Source organism: Sander vitreus, chromosome 18 (assembly GCF_031162955.1).
Source record: "Sander vitreus isolate 19-12246 chromosome 18, sanVit1, whole genome shotgun sequence".
NCBI classification, from domain to species: domain Eukaryota; kingdom Metazoa; phylum Chordata; class Actinopteri; order Perciformes; family Percidae; genus Sander; species Sander vitreus.
Window position 1 is genome coordinate 9373183 of NC_135872.1, and position 21198 is coordinate 9394380.

At 39.5% G+C, this 21198-nt stretch overlaps 1 protein-coding gene across 2 annotated transcripts in view; it reads right to left on the reverse strand.

The window, feature by feature from the left end:
- Positions 1-2974: 2974 nt before the first annotated feature.
- The window catches only part of rngtt (RNA guanylyltransferase and 5'-phosphatase), a 90473-nt gene continuing 72249 nt past the window's right edge, over positions 2975-21198 (reverse strand). For both annotated transcript variants that reach the window (XM_078274573.1, XM_078274572.1), the window contains exons 14-16: positions 16269-16335; positions 6910-7033; positions 2975-3550 (exon numbers count right to left, since the gene is read on the reverse strand). In XM_078274573.1, coding sequence (XP_078130699.1) covers positions 3384-3550; positions 6910-7033; positions 16269-16335 — 358 coding nt within the window. In that variant the 3' untranslated portion in view covers positions 2975-3383. The remainder of the gene's footprint in view (positions 3551-6909; positions 7034-16268; positions 16336-21198) is intronic.

Consider the following 21198-nt stretch of genomic DNA (forward strand, 5'->3'; position numbering starts at 1 on the left):
TCAAGCTTCCACCCTGGCATTGTTTTTCCCCATAGGTTTTCACAAGGAGACAGACGCAGATACCCCCGCAAAGAGGCGACCATTTTGCGGAAAAGGGGTTTGGAATAAAACAGGTTATATTAGATAAGGTAGCTTCAGTAGTAGCTCGGTTTGAGAGGATGGATGATGAATTTAAGTTAATGGAATTTAAGAAGAGAAAAACTGGTATAAATGTGTCTGCACCTGCTGCATGAGTGGTGATGTCTCAGCGGCAGCAACCCCATGACAAAAAGGTGAGAGAGGCTTTGATGAGAATCAGCAAGCTTTCATGTGCAGCCAGAGGGGAAGAGAGGCCTGGGAGTACAGCTCATCCATATCTGCTATAAGGAGAACAGTCGCCTCAGGCACCAGCAAACAGGAACTCAAAACACACACACACACACACACACACACGCAGGATTTGATTTGTTACACCCTTGTGAGTTATACTCCACTGACTTACATTTATTCCTTAACTTCTGATCTAAATTCTCCATGCTGCATGACTAACCAAAGCCGTCACGCTCATCTTGAAAAAGGCATAAATTCTGATGCTCGTCGCTCGGGCCTAAAAATAAGCCATTTCACTGCATGGGAAAATCATATTTCAAACACACTTCCACAACACAATTGTTTCTGAAATGCACACTTTTTTTAGTCAGACAGAAATAGAAATATTTCCTCAACGGTAAATCATTTCTTTAGCATCATCCACTCTTGGTTAAGAAGAGAGATTGTCCCTCATAAAAAAACAATAACAAATAATAAATAAAACTGATGGAGACATTATTTCACTACGATTACACAGTCTAAACCAAACAAAAGAATGTCAATGCACCAGTCGGCATGTGAGAGCTGCAGAGTAAATCATTTCTACAAACACTACAGTGGGTGATAAACAGTGCAGATGGGCGACACTCCTAGCAACAGGCAACAACGTGGGCAACAGGGTCAGAAAGAAAAAAAAAAAAATCAAATGTTCCCTGGCAACAAGGTTTTCCAATGGGTTTAAAATAAAGTACTGATTATGAGCTTGTTTGAAATCCGATGGGAAATCATTTTCATTTACCTGCCCTCCACTGGGAGGTCAGGGATCAACTACGGCGTGTTTAATGCTGCATTCATGTAATGTCGGAATAATTAGTTCCAGACTGGGAAAATGCATATGAACGCTTAAGTCGGAACAACAAGAGTTGACGTCATATTATGCAGTAACATGGCGGACGAAAGTAAATGTTGGGTTAATGGTAAGAAACGTTTTATTAATTAACGTATTGCATATCAAGGTTTTGCTCACATGTAATTTGTAATACGGTATTAGGTTGTAATGTTAACCGTTAGTAGCTGTCTACGTAGAGTGACCTAGATTAGTTATTTATTTGCATTAAGCCTGATAACAAGTCAGGTAAAGCAATATTTTAGTGGTTTTAGGGGAATGTAATGGTACAGCAACAAGTCATGGCTCACAGTTTCCTTTGCTTTTCGTTTTCATGCGGAAACAGCTTTCAACATGTTTAAATGCTCTTCTTTTTATGACTTAAAGCACATGAACACACCGAAGTCGGATGAACGACTTCCCAACTCGGGAAATGGGATATTCTGAGGAGCAAGTTAATGCAGCTGGTGGGAATTGCGGTTTTCCACAGTTGGTTAAACAGTCAACCAATCAGAGCTTTGTAGGTGGGATTAACACATCCATATCCATGTAAATAGCATCAAAAGAAATGGCAGCCAATATGGATATAATGGACGCAGCTGCACAAGTTGTTTTCAATACCACAAACTGCAATAACAACTCTAAAATCTGGATTTTTGAACACAATTAACATCTGAATCATCCGAATGCTGAGAAAGATCAAAATAGCAAGAGGGGAAAAGATGTGAGCAACTTTATCCTATGATGAAACTTTTTTTGAGGGGCACTGAATGGTTCAATCGGTCTGTCATGCTTATATGGTCTTCACCACCAGATCTCAACCCGATGTAACACCTTTTTGTCAGCCTTGATAGATAGCACTCTTCATCACCATCTTCAAAACACCACTTGAGTGAACATCGTCTGATAGAATGGTGTTCATCCCTCCAGTAGAGTTCAGAAACTCAAAGAACACTAAAACTATTCACCTTACTAAGAAACTTTATGTTGATGCTGATTTGACACCCATCTGTAGCTTGATTTCACTGTTTCTACTCATTTGTAGTTAGTTTGTTGAGGCTTCATAATCATGTTGTCATCTCCCGCCCACCCATGTGGCCTTTAAAACAAAAAGTCCACACAGATGGGCTTCCTTTGGACATAATCTTATGAAACAGAGCTGAGATCTTATCAGTTTAGATATATATTTGGCAACTCCTAACTTAAGCTTGATTTATGGTTGTGCGGAAGCACCACGCAGAGCTTTCGCCATAGCTTACATAAGTGGCCTAAAATTTATACTTGTGCGTTGGTGTGTGCGCCGATCTCTTGCAGGGCCGGCATGTGTGTGCGCGCGGGGAGTGTGTGATAGAGCGAGTGAGAGAGTGACGGCGATTAGCTTCGGAGCGAGTACCGACTCTGGAGTCATAGTGAGAGAAAGAAAATGTCTCCCCTGTGCTTTCTGACCAAGGTGGGAAATCTGTAGCAGGAAAAGTGAACCCTCTCCTTGATTTCATGGTGTTTATGGAGAAGGAGAACCAGGAAATGTAGACATGTAGGTACATTTTCTGAGAGGTGCACGTCAGACTACGGCGTAGCATCGGCCGTGGGGTCCCAGTCTCCACGTACCTACGTACGTATCCACGGCGTAAATTAAACGCAGAAGCATAAATCACGCTTCAGCATTATGAGTTAGAAGGAACATTATTCTGTTAATTGAACCCAATGCCCCTTTGTGTTAATCTAAATGAGATCTTTGACGCTGCAAACTATTTTTTGAAGTGTTGTTTCCTACATTTTTAAATGCATTCAAAAGGCATATTCAGTGTTGATGATGTTTACTCCTCTTTCAATACAAATAAGGAACTAGTTGACAAAACATAAACAAGGTCTGCATTGTCTGGTGTTATTTTGTAGCCATAACAATGTCCCTGTTGATAAATAGCTCAGACTTTAAAAAAGATAAATAGGAAAAAAACTAAGCATCATGTTTTTCATTTTAATAAGAACACCAGCAATTAAAGCTACAAATAAGTCTACAAGGTAAATTTATGCTGTTGAGGCAGTCAATCAAAGGTTTCTGGAGTCTTTACATGTACAGGCTGATAAAGCAAGTGTGCTGAGGGTAAGAAAGCCTTGAAATGTCCATTTTCTGTAGGGTGGGTTGATGTGGCTGGTGATGTAGATGTACACTGTGACTGTAGAGCAGTCCGGAGAGCCCAGCTCCGGGCTATGGGATGGCCCGGTTGGGTCTCTTTGGAGGAGGAGGGGGCATGAGCTCAGAGTCTGGGTCTGGTGGGTGTTTCCGGTTCTGGGCTTGGACTCCTTGAGCACAGCGGTCCACGTACTCCAAGAGGATTTCCTTTGTGACGGGCTCCTGGATGCTTTTACACACAGCTGGGGAGAGAAACAACAAACAAAGTAAGGAAGTTACTACCGCTGTGGGGACAGGCTTCTGCAACATCCTGGAACACAGTCAACTTATATTTTATTTATTTTAGAACAGGCAAAAAAAATAATTTTATAAATAAATAAGACATTCACACAATAAGACACTTTTTTTTTTTGTCTTTTAAAAACACAAAACACAATGGTAACAGTGTGTCGTTTTTGTTCTAATGTAAGCTGCAAATGTTAGCATGCCCAGCTAGCTAGTTTACTACCTACAGAAGTAACCACTTCAAAGGACAAAAGTTAGCATATCATTAGCTAACTATAATATGTTGTGTTTATTTTTTAAAGCTGGTGTTAGAAAAAGGCCTGTTCAGGACTGAAATATTCTTCAACTCAGAAAGTTGGTGAAACCAGCTAGCTAGCTACAGCTGCTAAAATCTGCAACATTCATCATTTCTGCCGGGCAAAAACAATGGCCACAAGCTAAAAGTCTGAAATAAAGGACTGATTGTTCGAATCAAAACGTACTATTAATGTTGACTGATAGATCTGCCACCATATTCACTGGAAACACCATTTGTGACATTCTAGAATGCAAAGCTTGACAGGCATAGCAACTATGGTAACATCCTACGGTAACATATCAGAACATTCATGACCATTCCAGCCTGCCTGAGGTTCTAAAGCTCAATAATTCAGGACAATCTTTTCTATATTCTTCTATCAATTCATTCTTTAAATGTGTTTTCTCTCGCTTGTGCTTCTCGTTTTTATTGCTTCAATTTGTCCTTTTATGTGCCACCATGTCCAGCACTGGAAAGTCAGCATTTAGATAAGTGCTACACACAAATAAGGTTTATTACTGTGGTAAACCATTATGTTTGTATTCGTTATCAGTCTTGCTCTCTCTTTGTCTCTTTGAAAAAAAAAATCTAAAGGTTTTATCAAAACGCTGAAATCAAGCTGGATCTAAGAACGATTTATATCTGCTTTAAGTTCCCCATTGGCTTCAATAACCTTTTTATAATGATATCTTTAAAGCATGACTTTTTTTTTTTTTTGCCAAACATTTGTCATGGTGTAGTGAAGATAATGGGTAGACGCTCAGTCTAGGTGCTAGTTGTGGGTTTATCACCAGGTTCACTCAGGTGTGTCGGCCAGAACACCATGGCCAAATATTCCAGAGTATGAAATGAAGAGCTGAAAGATGGTTCTTATTCTGTTTATTTCTTCCTCTTTCTTGTGTGTGTGTGTGTGTGTGGAAGGGAGATGGGGTGTGTGTGTGTGTGTTTGTGAGTGTGGTTTTCTTCTCATTTATGCACACTCTGAAGAAAAGTGCTGCTCAAAACCACAATCCAACTGACCGACTAATTAGGCCTGACGATATTGAAAAAAACTTACACTTACGATATTTTTTTCTCCTGCGATATATATATTGCGATATGAAAAAAACTAATTTTTACAAGAGGACATAAATAGCCCTATTCAGAAATACTAAATCATTCTCAACTACTGGGGTGATTTTGTAGGGGAGTGCATCTACAAAGAAAATAATAAAAAAAAAATCTTTGTTGAACTTTAATGCTTTACAATAACCAAAGCAAGTAAGCGCTGTGACTACTCTTCTGAAGTGATTTTTGGAGAGGAAGAAATACACTGGTTGACTGACATGACACCATTGTATTCATATAACATCAATCCAGGCTAAAGTGAATATTAATAATGCATGCATGTTGCTTCCTCTAAATTTTAGGTTGTGGTCGACTAGCGGGGCCTGCTTTGGTTGTTTGATACATTTATTAAAATTGATCATGATTGGTGGTTTGCTGTGCATGCAGAGCCTGCATGTCACACTCTTCAACAAACTGTGTATCCAAGAGCACTTAAATCAGTGTAAATTACGTTATATCAGAAACAGACTGTTGTTGTAGATTAGTGTTACGTTTCCAGCGTCACAGCTCCGAACCATAACGTTAGTTGGGACAGACGCCTTGTTTCTTTAGGCTAACTATGTTAGCTTTAGCCTGGCTGGTAGCAGCTTTCTGTGGTGAAAAATGGCCGGGATAAGTCGTGATTAAGCTGCATTAATCAGGTGATTTAGTTTGTCTTTGCAGCGAACATAAAACACTGACTACTGTAGCTTCACTACCCATGGAAAAGCATGTGCATCACTGTGTCAGCGGCAGCTGCCGCTTACGGTACTTTTCTACACACGGGAGAGCCTCACTTCCCATAACAACCCCCCTCGTCGGACAAACGTTACGTCACATGACCACCTGTCTTAAAGGGGAAGGGTCGGCCGGTAACAATCGTGGAAAAGGAGAACGGTGAAAGTTTACTTTTTTTTAATCAAGCAGTAAAGAAGTTGTAGCGTCAACATCGCAACGTCCTGCGATGTCACTATCGTGCATGCGCACATCGCGATGTAGACGATGAAACAAAATATCGTGCAGCCCTACGACTAACTATCATACTGCTTATTAAACTGTGTGACGTCAGCTATAATATACAAACCAGCACGCGCTTTGGCTACCCTGTTACAAGCACTGAATAAACGGGAGTAAATGTGAAAAATAGAAACACCATATGGTCAACTGTACTAAATAACAGCAACACTAACATAACTTTGAGGCCTTTTCGACACATGGTGAACAGGTTAGTAAACTGTTGCTTACACGCCCAGCAGACAGCATTCATTTGAAGTTGTGTTTCGAGCCACCCGACAAATGCAAGTTTGATATTCACTCTCGTTTTAGCTCTGTTTTGGTCTCCACCAGCTTTTGAGGGAAATGTCTGGCTCTTTAGCTGCCAAATGCTCCACTATATTTACCAGCTAGTCGCCAATGTTTTTTTTTTCTTCAAAAAACCAGGTCATGAGAACATTGAGAGTGAACCAAAACAGTAAACGTGTGGGCCGTAAAACTTAAACGATGAGCTGCAAGATGCTCCGTAGAGCTGAGGGGAACTGCAGAGTCAGGTGATAATTCTTTGTGGATTTGTTACTGCAAGTGACCCCTTTCACATACCAACTGTTGATATAAAAATACTGATGAGTGCAGCTTTAAAATACAACAGTTAAGCATCTCATATAAAATTGTGTTGCAATTCTTGATTTTGCAGCAAATGTTGGTTTTCTCTATTCAAAGTAAAGAGATAAACAAAACAGTGTGTCCCAAATCACTGAAAAGAGCATTGTGGGCACTAAATACATGGCTAGACTGTCTGCAAATGCAGAGTACACAGTAAAACATCTGCCCCTCCACACATGCATGCACGCTGACTGGTTGTTATTCCTTCAGAAGGAGGAGACCGTGAGATATTAAATATAAATAACTGTCGGACAGAGAAGAACAAAGTCTCACCCATCGCTGTATCGTAGGAGTTGGGGAAGCTCTTGTCCACCCGTTGCCTCATGAACACCCATGTGTTATTGGCGAAGGTGCACTCGATGATCTTGTTGTCGTACTGTTTTAGCTCTTTAGTGGCCTGTGAAGACAAAGATGAAAGGACATTTATTTTTACTTTTACAACACAGTGAATGAGACACCAGTGTCATTTTATTCTTGCGGTCACCATTGCTCGAGAAAATTATTAACCCTCTAATTTATTTTGAGGGACATGCAGCTGCGTTGATGAATGACAACAGCTCACAATGATTTGCACAAGTTTACAACTGTATCTTCAAGCTGTTTCAAACATGACATCAATATGCTGCAAGTTATCTTCACTTTTGCGATTACTACTTACCATTGAATACTTTTAGTATTTAGTATACTAAGTTTAGTATTAGCAGTTTTTCTATATTTTATTGTTTGTATTGCTGTTGTCGTTTTGTATATCCTTCCTGGAAGTGAACTCAGGGCATTGCTGTAAAAGAGCTTAATAAACATTTTACCTAAATAAACAATGGAATAATGAAGAATGAACTTTCACGCTCTGTACCAAAGAATATTCTATAAAGGACGAGAATATTTAAGTCACTGTGATGTGAAAAAAAAAAAAAATATTCCTGTTTAGTGTGTGTAGGCCAAGATGCTCCACGTAAACCAAATCATACAAATGAGAATATTTCTTTTAATTGGTGTGCTCACTGCTGTTAAGGTGTGAGAAGATTTCAATATTCCTATTCTTGATAGAATTTAACAGATGTTTTATATTAAATAACCTAAATTACTCCTACTTTAGAATTTGAGCCCAAACTGGTGTGCTTCTACATAAATACAGATACTGAGTGTGTCTGTATCGCTATGATACAGCCCTCAACAAAGCAGTGCAACAGTTCCTGCTCCTCCTACTGAGGTACGCAGGATCACTGACTTATTAAATCATATTCTGCTTTGAAAATAAAATCAACTCTAAGCACTGAGCACACTGTAACATAGTTGAAGGATATGAAAATGGCACACGATACTGAAGATCAAGCATGAGTCAAAGAAAACATTTGAGCATCCGTTTGTCGAGGGACTGAGTCTCACTGAGAGGATTTTATAAAACATGGAAAATGCAAAATCCGAAAAAGTGCAGCTGAAATAATTAAATGCAACAAGTTGGCTTTGACAGAAAACAATATGGTGACATGAGTCATTTTGAAGTGCTCCTTTCATCTTCACCTCGCAGAGATATTTATTGGGCTGAAAGGTTGTGTGAAGACTAGCTGCAAAGAATAATCAATCGATTAGTTGTCAACTATTCAATTAATTGCCAAATATTTTGATAATAGATTAATCGGTTTGAGCCATTTTATGAAATAAAATTTTATGAAAAAATAAAATAACGGAATTCCATCTTCTTAAATGTGAATATTTTCTAGTTTCTTCACTTCTCTATGACAGTCAGATTGTCATTTTCCACCATGTTCTGACATTTTACAGATCAAACAACTAATCACTAATCTAACAAATAATTGTTAGTTGCAGCCCTAGTGGAGACTGAAGAGACAAAGAGGCTGACCTCCAGGGTTTAGTGTGACCCTCACTGTCAGACGCTGACCATCATTGCCAGGAAAACAGTGGTGTTTGGCAAACGATAAAATACAAAGTAGGAGCTTATGTGATCCTGGAGCGTGGGGCAGCTGGGCTCACAGTGGGGGTCGAAATCACACAGGACGCAAAGAAAGTGTGAGAGGAAGCAAGACCGAGAGAGATGGTAGTTTTTTGATTTCAGATTACGATCTTGAAATATAACTCAGGGGAATGCCTAATTAGTCATTGTCATCATTTCAAATCTCAGATTTTTCTCCACAATATTTTTCTTTGATCTCAGTTTAAAGACAAACAATACAATAATAAGACTAACTGTAAATCAAAGATCTCTGTATTTGGAGAAGAACAGACGGACTAAAGGAGAGACAGACTAACAAAGCTTTCCTAAAGCTCGACACAACAAGCTGCCAGAGAACTGTGAAGGGCAGTACAGGCGGGCAGGACGCTCTGCTACAGACTGGGATCTCGTCCTGCTGGTGAAGGGTGACATGTTGGCTGCCATTTTCCATCACCACTTGGTGCTTAATCCGTCCAAATCCGTCTCATTATGGCAGTACACGTGTGCCACCAGTTATCAGGGACTTTGGCAGTAGAACTCCTTAGCAGCCAGTGTTGCACTACTGCAGAGCAGAAGAGATCCGTCTTTCTGCCTTTCTGTTCCAATATTTAATCTGATTTACAAACTACAAACACCAACAAGAGGGAAAGACAGTGCTGCCAGTCATCTTTTTTAATCATTTACAGCCTTTTAAGAGATGTGAGTTTCATGCTAGCTACTTTTATGGGAACAATGTGTATCCTTCACTTGTAACATTAGCTGGTTTGGATGATTATATATAGACATAAGAAATACAAAAAGCTGCAGTCTTCAATCAGTTATTTTATTTTTAGAGCCAATACTTGAAATATAGAAAATAATCTCGGGTGCAATCACTTTGAAGGATAGTATACACGTATTCACTTTTTTTCTGAGTTAAATGATACTCATACCACTTTAGTACAGAGAAGGATCCAGGCAGCTACGCAGTACAAGTCACACTACATAAACATTGTGAGAAAGGGCATGCATTGGCGGAGGTCTGCATTCTCAGAGTGCCCTTCTAGTGTAGTTAACATGATGCGACTCCTTTGTTTAATTCATACAAAAACAGAAATGTATAAACACAATTCGTGGTCTTCAGGCGGAACACGCATTATGACTGTTGATAATGATACCCTTAGTAAGTTTACTCACCTCCAAATCTCTCTAAGTCTGATTGATTATTTGTAATATATACTTTTTATTTTTGAGAGTGCCATAATACCCATTTCCTCCTGCTTGCAGTCCTTATGCTAAGCTAAGCCCCTGGGTCTTTAGCTCCATAGTTAGCATACAGATATGAACGGGTTATTGATCTTCTCATCTCAGTCGCAGTACGAAAATGAGTAAGTGTAGATCCCAAAATGCCAAGTTATTTCCTTTAAGCACAGGCTCATGTCCTTAAAACGATTAAGTCACTTCCTGGATTCAACATATTAATTCTAAATGCAGTTGCACCGAGTTAATTAACAGTACAAGCCACTGTGTCCCCTGATAATCTCACCCAAAGTCAGGGACAACAGCACAGAGTTTTCATCCCTGACACTAAACAAATATGGCTATTCTGAATCATGCAGTAAAGCAGAAACTGGGACGAAAGCAAACAACTACTGGAATAATATGATCTTTTATTAGTCTGTGCACAACACAACAGACAGTCAACCTGCTTCTTTATCAAATACTGGGATCTGTGGGGACAGCTGTACTGGTACATTGTGCTATATTTTATTACAGGAGTTTTCTAGAGATAGCGATGGATGAGCAAAGACTCAAAGTTTGACATTTTCTTGCCAAGCTGCTTTGTTTTCCCCTACATTGCTTTTCACCCCGCTTTTGTTTTATTTCGAGACTTAATCAGAACCGGCCTGCGGCTCTGTGTTGGGCAGAACTCAGGTCCATTTTAATAACGTTGGATGAAAGAATATATAAGTAGGGAGTGGATATAAGATGCAAAAGTAGGAACATGAGCAAACTCCCTCATAGGTGATGGACGGTAATGAAACAAATGTTCCATCTTTAATATGCTTTCAAACAGAATACATTAGATGTCTTCTGTACATTAAAGCAGCTGCTGCTAAAATATACACAACTCAACTGAGTGACTCAGCAAACAGTTTGAATTGTAAAGCTAAAATATTCACCTCACATGTTCCATTAGCTACAACGTAATTATTAGGTTCAATTACAGCCATATGTGGCCCTAAATTGCTGGGTCAGAGAGCACATGGCAGCAAGGACTCACGATGTCAGTGTTCAGATTGACTGTCAAAGTACACCCGAGGAGATTTCCGAAGTGAAAAAGCAAATAATGTGTAACTGAGGCAAATGAGGGTGTACATTGTCAGGTTTGACAGTTAAAAAAAGAAATTAACTAGCCATATAATTGTGTTTTCACCTCCCAAACTTCTAAATGATTAGTTTGTTCTGTTCACTCACGATTTACTGTTTTCTGTGGAAAACATGTTCAATTAGTCTGACAGTATTCATTTTTCTTAATCCCACATTTCAAGTAATTTACAAAAAGCTTGAAATCTTGAAAAATTATCAGAAAATGAAAAGCTATTCAAATACTTCAATTACAGTTCAATCAAAAAGTGTTACTGTTGATTTAACAGAAAAATACTTGTTCTCAGGTGAAGAGCACACTGCCAAACTCTCACAGCTTCATCAAAGCAGCTGGTCTGTGACAGAGAGCTGCTCTTATCTCAGTCTCTGCTCACTAAATCTGCCAGGCACCATTCAAATTATTTAGGATTAATGAGATGTACTCAAAAGGCCACATATAGATCTTCACAGGGAGCCGACTCCATCAAGCGGTGAGAGTAAACCTAAATATGGAATCAATAGCCATTACTTCTACCAGGCTTTAGCAAATTCTACCTTTTCAAGAAGTCAGAACTGGAATAATGATACTCAGAATGACTGAAGAGTAGAAACTAGTTGTTTATCACAATGGTTCTTATTGGTTTGATAACATTGTACGCAAAGCAGTCACTGAGATCTCGAAAGGGGACATGGCTTATAACAGGTCCAATGAGGCAACAAGCTTAGCACAAAGACTGGAAACAGCAGGAGACATCTAGCCTGGCTCTGTCCAAAGGTAACAAAGAGCCAGAATAGCCGTTTCCCTGTTTCAAGTCTTTGTGCTAAAGCTAACCAGCTGCTATCTGTGGCTTCAACTCTAATGTACAGACACTCGCGGCAAGAAAGCGAATAAGCTGATTTCCGAAAATGCGGAAGTATTAGTTTAAGACTAGGGCAAGTATAGTAGGTCAAATAGGTCGATCATAGCTGATTGAACCAACAGAAGGAGCAACAAAAATAAAACCGAAGTTATGCTGTAAGGACTACACCTGATTTACTCATCTATGAAAAGAACTTCAGTTGCAACATAATTATATAAATAAGAATGCTGAATTTCTGTGATTACGTCATTGGATCTGAGGAGATACAATGGAAATGTAATCCGTAAAGCTTGCATCTACACTTTTACAACTGTATCTTCAACATACATTAATTCATAAATAGCTCTTCGTAATAAACACTCCTCAACCTATAGTGGTTACACAAAATGTTTTCAGATTGCTGCTCTTTCACAATATTTGCTCTTTTCGAAAGGCTGATCTGATGAGTCATCATGAAAACTCCCTTCCAAAATTCATTTTAGTGATTCCCTGTAGGTGCCAACAGCAACTAAATTGGAAGAATCGAACCAATAAAACAGGTTTTCATGAAGATTAGGACATCTCTGTAATTACAGAAAAAGTTGGTTTCTTTTTTTCCCAGCAGCCCGATGCTTTCAAATGAGCCTGGATGTGGCACAAATTACATCTAATTGACACATCAACATTACTGTACTAACATGCCCATGGGCAAGGCAATGAATATCAAAACTACTTTGTGGTGGTGCACAGCCTTCTTCAAACAAACACGCAAGTCATGTGTCCTGTTCTTGTATGTAATTACAACTTTCAAGCTATTCACACTTGGACTGACCGTAAAACACATTTCACCATAAAAATAGCAACATGAAAGCTGACCCCAGGGCTGATACAGAGCCAAGGACTTATACACGGGAATCTGGAAATACCAGTGCCAGAGGGAAAGGAAACTAATTTACTGTGTTTCTAAAGCATGACTGTGACTATTGGAAGCCCTACACATTTACATAAGAGTCATTTAGTCAAAGTGGCACATTTCCATATGTATAATAGCTTTATAGACATTTACATAAAAATAGAAATTATAGAACAAAATGTAATAATTCTATCATGTTGCTCCTCAAGCTGTTCTCCACCCCAGAACAGTGAATTCCCATTAGAGCCTAATGGAGATGAGAGGCTAGTTTCTGTGGAGTGCACTTGACTTGAGTCTATGTTACTGCAGGTCAAAGGTCTGATTATGTGTGAATCCATATAATACAATGCACGTGTATCAATGACGTCCAAAAGGGAAATCATTGAAAGCAGTCTCACCGTGTTAAGTGCAGCTGACAAATGCCTCTCTGCAGTAGAGCATATCACAGAGCAATAACACATTGGGCCTTATTTTCACGATCTGAAACGCAAGTATCAAACGCAAGTAGCTATGTGGGCGGATCTTGGGTGCTGTTGCTATTATACCGGCAGGATAAATTACTCTTGCGATCTAAATCGCAAGAGTAATGAAATCTAAAATGGGTTGGTCTCTAGTAGCTACCTTACTCATAGGTGTGGTTTGGGCGTAATGTGCAATAAACGAATCAGAGCGTTATCTCACATTCCCTTTAAAAGCAGACGCGCTTGTTCCATGGCGGATTGCTATTATAATGGCGGATTTGCTAGGCGCACGCTCTTAATACATCCATGGGTGCACGCCAGGAGCGGTTCACAGCCAAGGAGACCGACGTTTGCTATTGATTTTTCTTTTTGACAAAATGTAAATAAAGAAATGTCACAAAAACATACTTTCCGATGTTTTGGGCTCACTCTCACTGAATCACGAGGTTATGGTGATATTTTTGCAATGTAGTCTAAGATTAGACCAAGATTACCTCACTATAGACGATGCAGCTCTTCTGTCTCTCCTCTCCCGTGCTACTGCTGGGGCATTTGGGTTAAGTGGCATCGGCACATGCAGTTCAACATCTCAAGTCCTCTTAATATTTCTTCATTTATGTCATCAACACATCCATGATTAATGGAAATGTGTAAAACAAGGTCATATTTTTTCTTGTATTTATGTATGGTTTGCAAAAATGGGAACTGCTGGTTCCGTGAGATGAGAGAAACAAAGTGTATGTGCAGTGTGCATACTCTACATTACGGCGAAGCATACACCCTTAAAATAGCATCTGAATAACACGCCACTGACTTTAGACTAGGTTTTTCCTGGTGTGTGGCGGAACGGTTTTCTGAAACTGCAAAATAGCACTAGGGAAAGTTTGCGCCGGAACACGCCTCCTCTTTTGGCTAAACTGCCCCCGGGAGCGCAAGTTCATTCCCTAATTTACCGACGTGAGTCTGTTGAGGGAAAAGTCCGCTGTGTGTCGGGTGCAAAATAGGAATGATACATGCGTCGGTGTACAAAGTCAATTGCGCTGGGATTAAGATAGGGCCCATTATGTTGATTCCAATAGCTTGTTTTGTCTGACTAAAAGTCTAAAAACAAACAAATTCTATCACATCAGACAAAGCAAATCCTCACAATCAAAAAGCTGGAACAAATGAATTAACTTAAACGATTAATAAATTATCAAAATAGTTGATTGATAGTAGATTGTCTAGTTGAGTAATCAATTAACTATTTAGCGCTAGTTAAAAGTATGATAAGAATAACTTCATATTTATTTAAAGATTATAATGAGTGATTAGTTCATTTGAGTTATGAAAATATATAGGGCTGCATTCAATTATTACCATCATTGTAGTAAGTGCAAGTTCATTTGGACACCACATTTAAACACAGCTTAAGATGACCAAGTGCTATAAAAGAACTTTAAAATGAAATTAAAAAGTACAACACACACAAATATATTTGTCAACAATAACTGATATGGGACAAAGCACAAAATATATACATGACAATAGATTGAAAAATGAATGGGCCAAAAAAGGCGAGTGAATAAAAACTTTTTAGTAAAACGTCTTTAGTCTTGCCAATTATACCACCCCTGCTTTACTATTGTCATTATTGAGCTAACGCTAGCTTGTCATGCTTGTCAAGCTAGATAACGAGTAAATACCACACCAGCACCAGAAGAGCTACTGGAGGGACGTTACGTTCCTCACTTCAAAACGGAACAAAAGTAGGATTCTGTAGTGACTTTACCCTGCTGTTGAACTCCCTTCCTCCTCATCAAGGACTTCGACATGTTTACGTTTTAGGTGCTGAATCATCACCGTGGTGCGCCTGTGCCATGCCATGTCGCTTGTGCTTATCTTGCAATTAACACGTTTTCGACTTATTTAGTGTGAAATTCTCCCACACCTTGGATGACTTAGGTCGTCCTGATTTCTCTGCCTCCGCCGTGTGTTTCAGAACAACGTTACGGGTCTCTCCGGTCTCTCTCCGTATTTCAACCCGGTCTCACGGAAGTTCGTGTAAATGTCACGTTATTTTTAATCTACTGATACGTGTTCACGGGGACGTTTTTCTCGTGGTGGCCAGCACGAAATACCCTACGGGGAAAGGACGCCTCACACACCAGGAGACGGCCGAAAAGGACGCCTCATATGCTGGGAGGCGGCCGCTGGGGACGCGACTACGGGGCTGGGCTGCATATTTTCTCTACCCCCGCTCTGCTCTTTTTTTTTTTTTTATCTCCGCGACTGAGTGGCATATTGATACAACGAATCGATAATGAAATTCGTTGCCAACTTTTTTAATAATCAAATTTTATCGAATTTATCGATTCGTTGTTGCAGCCCTAAAAATATATAATAAGAATGTTGTTTGTTTTAATGCTTGTCGGAAATCCTCTTTTTATCAGTCGATTGTTTAAACTGTCATCTAGTTTAAACAGTTAATTAACAGATATGTAGGTACTGTTGTATCTATACATGTTCAGCAAAAGGTATACAGCAGCCAGCGTTGCTTCATTTCAGAAGCACTCGCCACCAATCCACCAGCATGAAACATCTGTGCATGAAGTGTTGTGTGTCACTGACAGCGGCTTAACATATTACAAAATAAAACCCAGCAAAATCGGACCACATGATGAATTAGTGAATGGTAAAAGTATTTCTGTTAAAAAGATAAACTCAGAGAAACAGCCTGATAAGTATGTTGTACAGATGAAACTTGTGCAGTGCAGTGTACACGCGTATATGATCCTGAATGTACAGTATCAAGACAACAGGTAACTATAGAGAATGTGTTACGTTTGCATTAACATCAAATTAAAACGAGTGGATCAGAAAACAGGAAAGCTTTTTTACTAAAATCTGATAAAATACATGTATAAAACAGGAAACATTTGTAATAAAAGAACAGCAATATAACTTCTTCACGTCACACAGTAACAGATGAAGAAAAAAAACAAATGCATTTCTTTTATTCTTTGCAGCTACGTACTTCCAACAAAACAAAAATTTTAAAAAGGTAAGCAGGAAAAGACCAGGGGGCTTTGGCTTGTTGGCACAAGGTTGAATTCAACAAAGCAACACATTTATTTTCTCACCTTCATCTTTGCAAAGGGCCTGTCATAGCTGCCGACGTAGAGCAAGCCGACAGTCTGCGGAAGCAGCCTACAAAGACAAAAAGATCATGGTTAACACCTTAACGCGAGAATATCTGAGTGGCAACGATGCAAATAAATCTCTACACCACTTCCATTTTTCCAGCTAGTAACAGATCGGCAGAGATGTGAGATTACACCTCTCTGAGCCCTTCTGTCTCTCTGCGTGCTCAAAACTTAGAGAGAATACTACAGTATAGGCACGTTCAGATTCCAAGGCAATAATAAATCTGTGGAACACCTATATAGATTGAACACAAGGATTAATACAATACTGTATATGTCAGACGACTGAGCACTCAGCACAGTTAACACAGACTATATTGGAGTTTATATGTGCAGTAGTCTTGTGTGTGCGTCTCCCAGCACCGTGAACATGTGTCTGTGCAGTATTTATGTCTCATCATTGAGATCACGTCCAACAGATGTCTTAATCACACACTTCTCCTTGCCTCCCTCCACCAAAAACACACACCATGATGTGCCCGTTGTAATTTCCAGACACTATTTCTGCTGCTATAGACTGAGTGAACGAGCACTGGTTTCATATTGGTTAACCATTTTTAGAACGGAAATAATGAGGGGCTATTGAGCTAAACAACAGTGGGGCTGCGTAGTCTGATGCACCTCATTCAGAGATTTCAATTGGAGCTGAAACCGGAGACCATCTCCCCATCCACCCCAGCCCCCTCCTGTGTAATGATAGCTAACACAAGCAGGAAGGAAGCAGCATTAGACATTAAGAGAGCCAAATAGCCATGCAGTGATGGATACTGCCACGTGCTAAGACCTCACAAGACAGTCCATTAATACCTCTGACTAACGTGTTGTGTGTCAAATACCACTTTCCTAAACCTGCAGGACTGATCATGGCACAGTCTTCTAAAGCAACGTTATCTAAAGCAAAGATATCAATGAGATTTTGGCAATGAAACAGATAAGAGTATATATTAGAGTGCCTCCAAAGAACAGATACTGCTGTTTCATGATGCTTAATTGCTTTTCCATTCAGCATGTCTTAAATTACACTGCAACATCATATATTTGAGTTGGGGTCATATAGATAAATTATGTTCAAATGAAAGACCTTAACAACACAGAATGTCGATGAAAATAAAACTCCAGCACAAGGCAGGGTTTTTGTTTAACAATCAAGATGTTGTTAAATGTCACGTAGCCTTTGAACAGCATGCAATCAGACCTGTATTACCTAAAGGCTGTATTGTGTCAAATGATTCATAAATCCATAGAAGCAAAAAAAAACCCATATATTGTCAAAAAGAAATGAATATGAGGTACTGTGTAAAAGAAGTGACAAGGTGCTGTGTTTCAGATGGAAACGTATAAAAAACCTCTATTGCCTAGGCCAAAGCAAGACAGTAAAATATGACAAATGTGTATTATATAGTGCCTACCTGCCTCACCTTAACACACATGTGAATGTATCAGAGCGCTCTTTTCTGCACTTATTTTTTCTTCTCTAAGTTTAAAGATGAGGCTGGTATTCTATATTTTTGTTAGTGTCAACAAATTCCATCAAAAGACCAAAACTATCAATTAATTGATCCTGCTAACAAGTATTGTCTGTGTATCCAAGCCTGACAGCCTATTCCTCTGTGACAAACGCCTCCAATTTAGTCAAATCACATCAATGAGTCACAGCATTGCAATATCCTTCATTACCATGAACATCGGCAATGTACTTTATTTTGAGTCAATCACACATACGGTCTTGATGACGTTAATACTCAGTAGTGTACCAAATGTGTATTAATTGGCAGCTGAAAATAGTCCCCAGCAAATGCACTATTTTTCTCCTGTTTGAGTAATGCTTGCTAAAAACCACAGTGCCCAGCTGTTTTCGGACTTGTTTATGAAAATTAAAGTATACGGATATACTAAGTACACTATATATTCATTTTCAGTATGGCTGAGTGCCGTAGACAGGGTAGAAGTCAGAGTAATGAGGTGGTAGCTCTCAATGTTTTTGGCTCAGTGACTCCTATTTAACATAACTCAAAATGGATCATGAATGGGACCTATGGCTGCACGATATTTTGTTTCATCGTCTACATCGCGATGTGCGCATGCGCCATAGTCACATCGCAGGACGTTGCGATGTTGACGCTACAACTTCTTTGCTGCTTGATAAAAAAGTAAACTTTCACCGTTCTCCTTTTCCACGATTGTTACCGGCCGACCCTTCCCCTTTAAGACAGGTGGTCATGTGACGTAACGTTTGTCCGACGAGGGGGGGTTGTTATGGGAAGTGAGGCTCTCCCGTGTGTAGAAAAGTACCGTAAGCGGCAGCTGACGCTGACACAGTGATGCACATGCTTTTCCATGGGTAGTGAAGCTACAGTAGTCAGTGTTTTATGTTCGCTGTAAAGACAAACTAAATCACCTGATTAATGCAACGTAATCACGACATATCCCGGCCATTTTTCACCGCAGAAAGCTGCTACCAGCCAGGCTAAAGCTAACATCGTTAGCCTAAAGAAACAAGGCGTCTGTCCCAACTAACGTTATGGTTCGGAGCTGTGACGCTGGAAACGTAACGCTAATCTACAACAACAGTCTGTTTCTGATATAACGTAATTTACACTGATTTAAGTGCTCTTGGATACACAGTTTGTTGAAGAGTGTGACATGCAGGCTCTGCATGCACAGCAAACCACCAATCATGATCAATTTTAATAAATGTATCAAACAACCAAAGCAGGCCCCGCTAGTCGACCACAACCTAAAATTTAGAGGAAGCAACATGCATGCATTATTAATATTCACTTTAGCCTGGATTGATGTTATATGAATACAATAATGTCATGTCAGTCAACCAGTGTATTTCTTCCTAATTTCCCTCTCCAAAATCACTTCAGAAGAGTAGTCACAGCGCTTACTTGCTTTGTTTTTTGTAAAGCATTACAAAGACTGGTTTACATAAGAAAATGTCCTTTTTCATTTTTATTTTCTTTGTAGATGCACTCCTCTACAAAATCACCCCAGTAGTTGAGAATGATTTAGTATTTCTAAATAGCGATATTTATGTCCTCGTAAAAATTAGTCTTTTTTTCATATCGCAGGGAAAAAAAATATCGCAATGTAATCGTAATGGCCTAATGGGACCACTCAAGTTATAACACCATATAAAGAGGGAACAGGGGTACTGAATGATCTGGAGTTTCTCATTGAGTTTTATTGTGTCATCGTTTGTGTTTTGTGATGTATTTTCCTGTTGAGTTTAGTGTATTTGTATAAAGGTCCATTTAGGAGTGGGAATTGTAAATTTAGGCTATAAATGCTGTGTTGTGTGGCACTGCTCCATGCTATATACTTGGCGATATAAAAATAAACATTACATAAATAAGCAATTAAATATTGAGCGATGGACTAACGCATTGTTGGTTTTGGTATTTTAATGGATTTGTTGACAATAACAAAAACTCAAACATTAGCATAATATGCTAAGTGTAGCCATTATGACATAATGAATATTAATTAATAAATACTGTGAACACAGGCACAAAAAACAAGTCTGTTCAACAGTGGAACACTTAGACAAAATGTGTAAGCTGGAGTTCAGGCAACACACTCCCTGTGATGACATGCAATTGGAGACAGCCCTGGTCATCAGGATGCCAACTCCACAAATGTTTGTGTCCATACAGAGAAATCCGTTCACATTTCAGAGTCCAAAAACAGGCTCCATGTTTGTTCTGCATCATCCTTCATGTTTGTGCTGATGGCTGAAATGCTACGAGCAAAGGCTCTCTTGACCTCTCAGATCCACTTGCTCTGAATTACACTACAGTTGCAGTAAAAGTCTTTTTTACCCAAGTCCTTCTCAGCAGCAACTGTCTGCATCCTACAGTTGACATCGTAAAAATAATGCATCTAAAAATCTTACATCATAAAACCATGCAGAGTCTCTATGATGGTTTGATCTTTTCACTCAAAACCATAAATGTCACGTCGCTGGTGGCTGTACAGGTGGAATGTTGTAAATGAGATGAATTCTCACGGTAATACAGTCAAGAATAAAAGCATTGATCTCATGTTGTTGACTTCACTTTGATGCTTTTACATCAGACAGTCCCACGTGAAAGTACATGACTGGGTTCCTTTAAACAAAGTATGGATCGGGATGCTGTAATGACACTTGAATCCACAGAGTAGAAAGACCAGTAACATGAATCCTGTCCTCTGGCCTCTGGAGAGTCAATCCAAGCCAATCAGAAGGCACCATTCTTCTTCTCTAGGTCCTTCAAAAACACTGCACACCTAATGCATGATGATCTAACCATTACTCATTAGCTCTTCCCACAGAATGCTGGCTCAAATGATCCATAATTCAAGGTCATCTATACAATACTCAAGACTGTTCAATTCCACACTTGGGAGGGGCACTAGCATGCTTTCTGGGATTGCTTCATCTTTCCATTTTGTTCTTTTCCACCTCTCCACTCCTTCTACCGCACAGTAATCACCTTCTGCCTCTGTGCTTACTTTCAAAGAAGGTAATAAAACTTGCAAGGCTGTGTACTGTATGCCTCAGTGGTACAAAAAGACGTGCTTAAGCACTGACTGTGTGGGCTGATGAATAAGCAATTTTTGCTTCCTTATCTCTCTCTCTCTCTCTCTCTCTCTCTCTCACTCTCAGACAGTAACTAAGGAGAGATTTGAAAACCGACACCAAGACTGAGTGAGGTCTGCTGGGTGCTCCTCTGCCAGCAAAATTCATCTTTCGGGGAAATATCAGAACATTAACAAATGGCAACAATGATTGTCTGTGTTCTCCCACACACAGGGAGGAGTCTAGAAGCTGACTAGCAGGCTGGCTTTGCAGTAGAATGAGTGACTGTGTCCTGCTGTG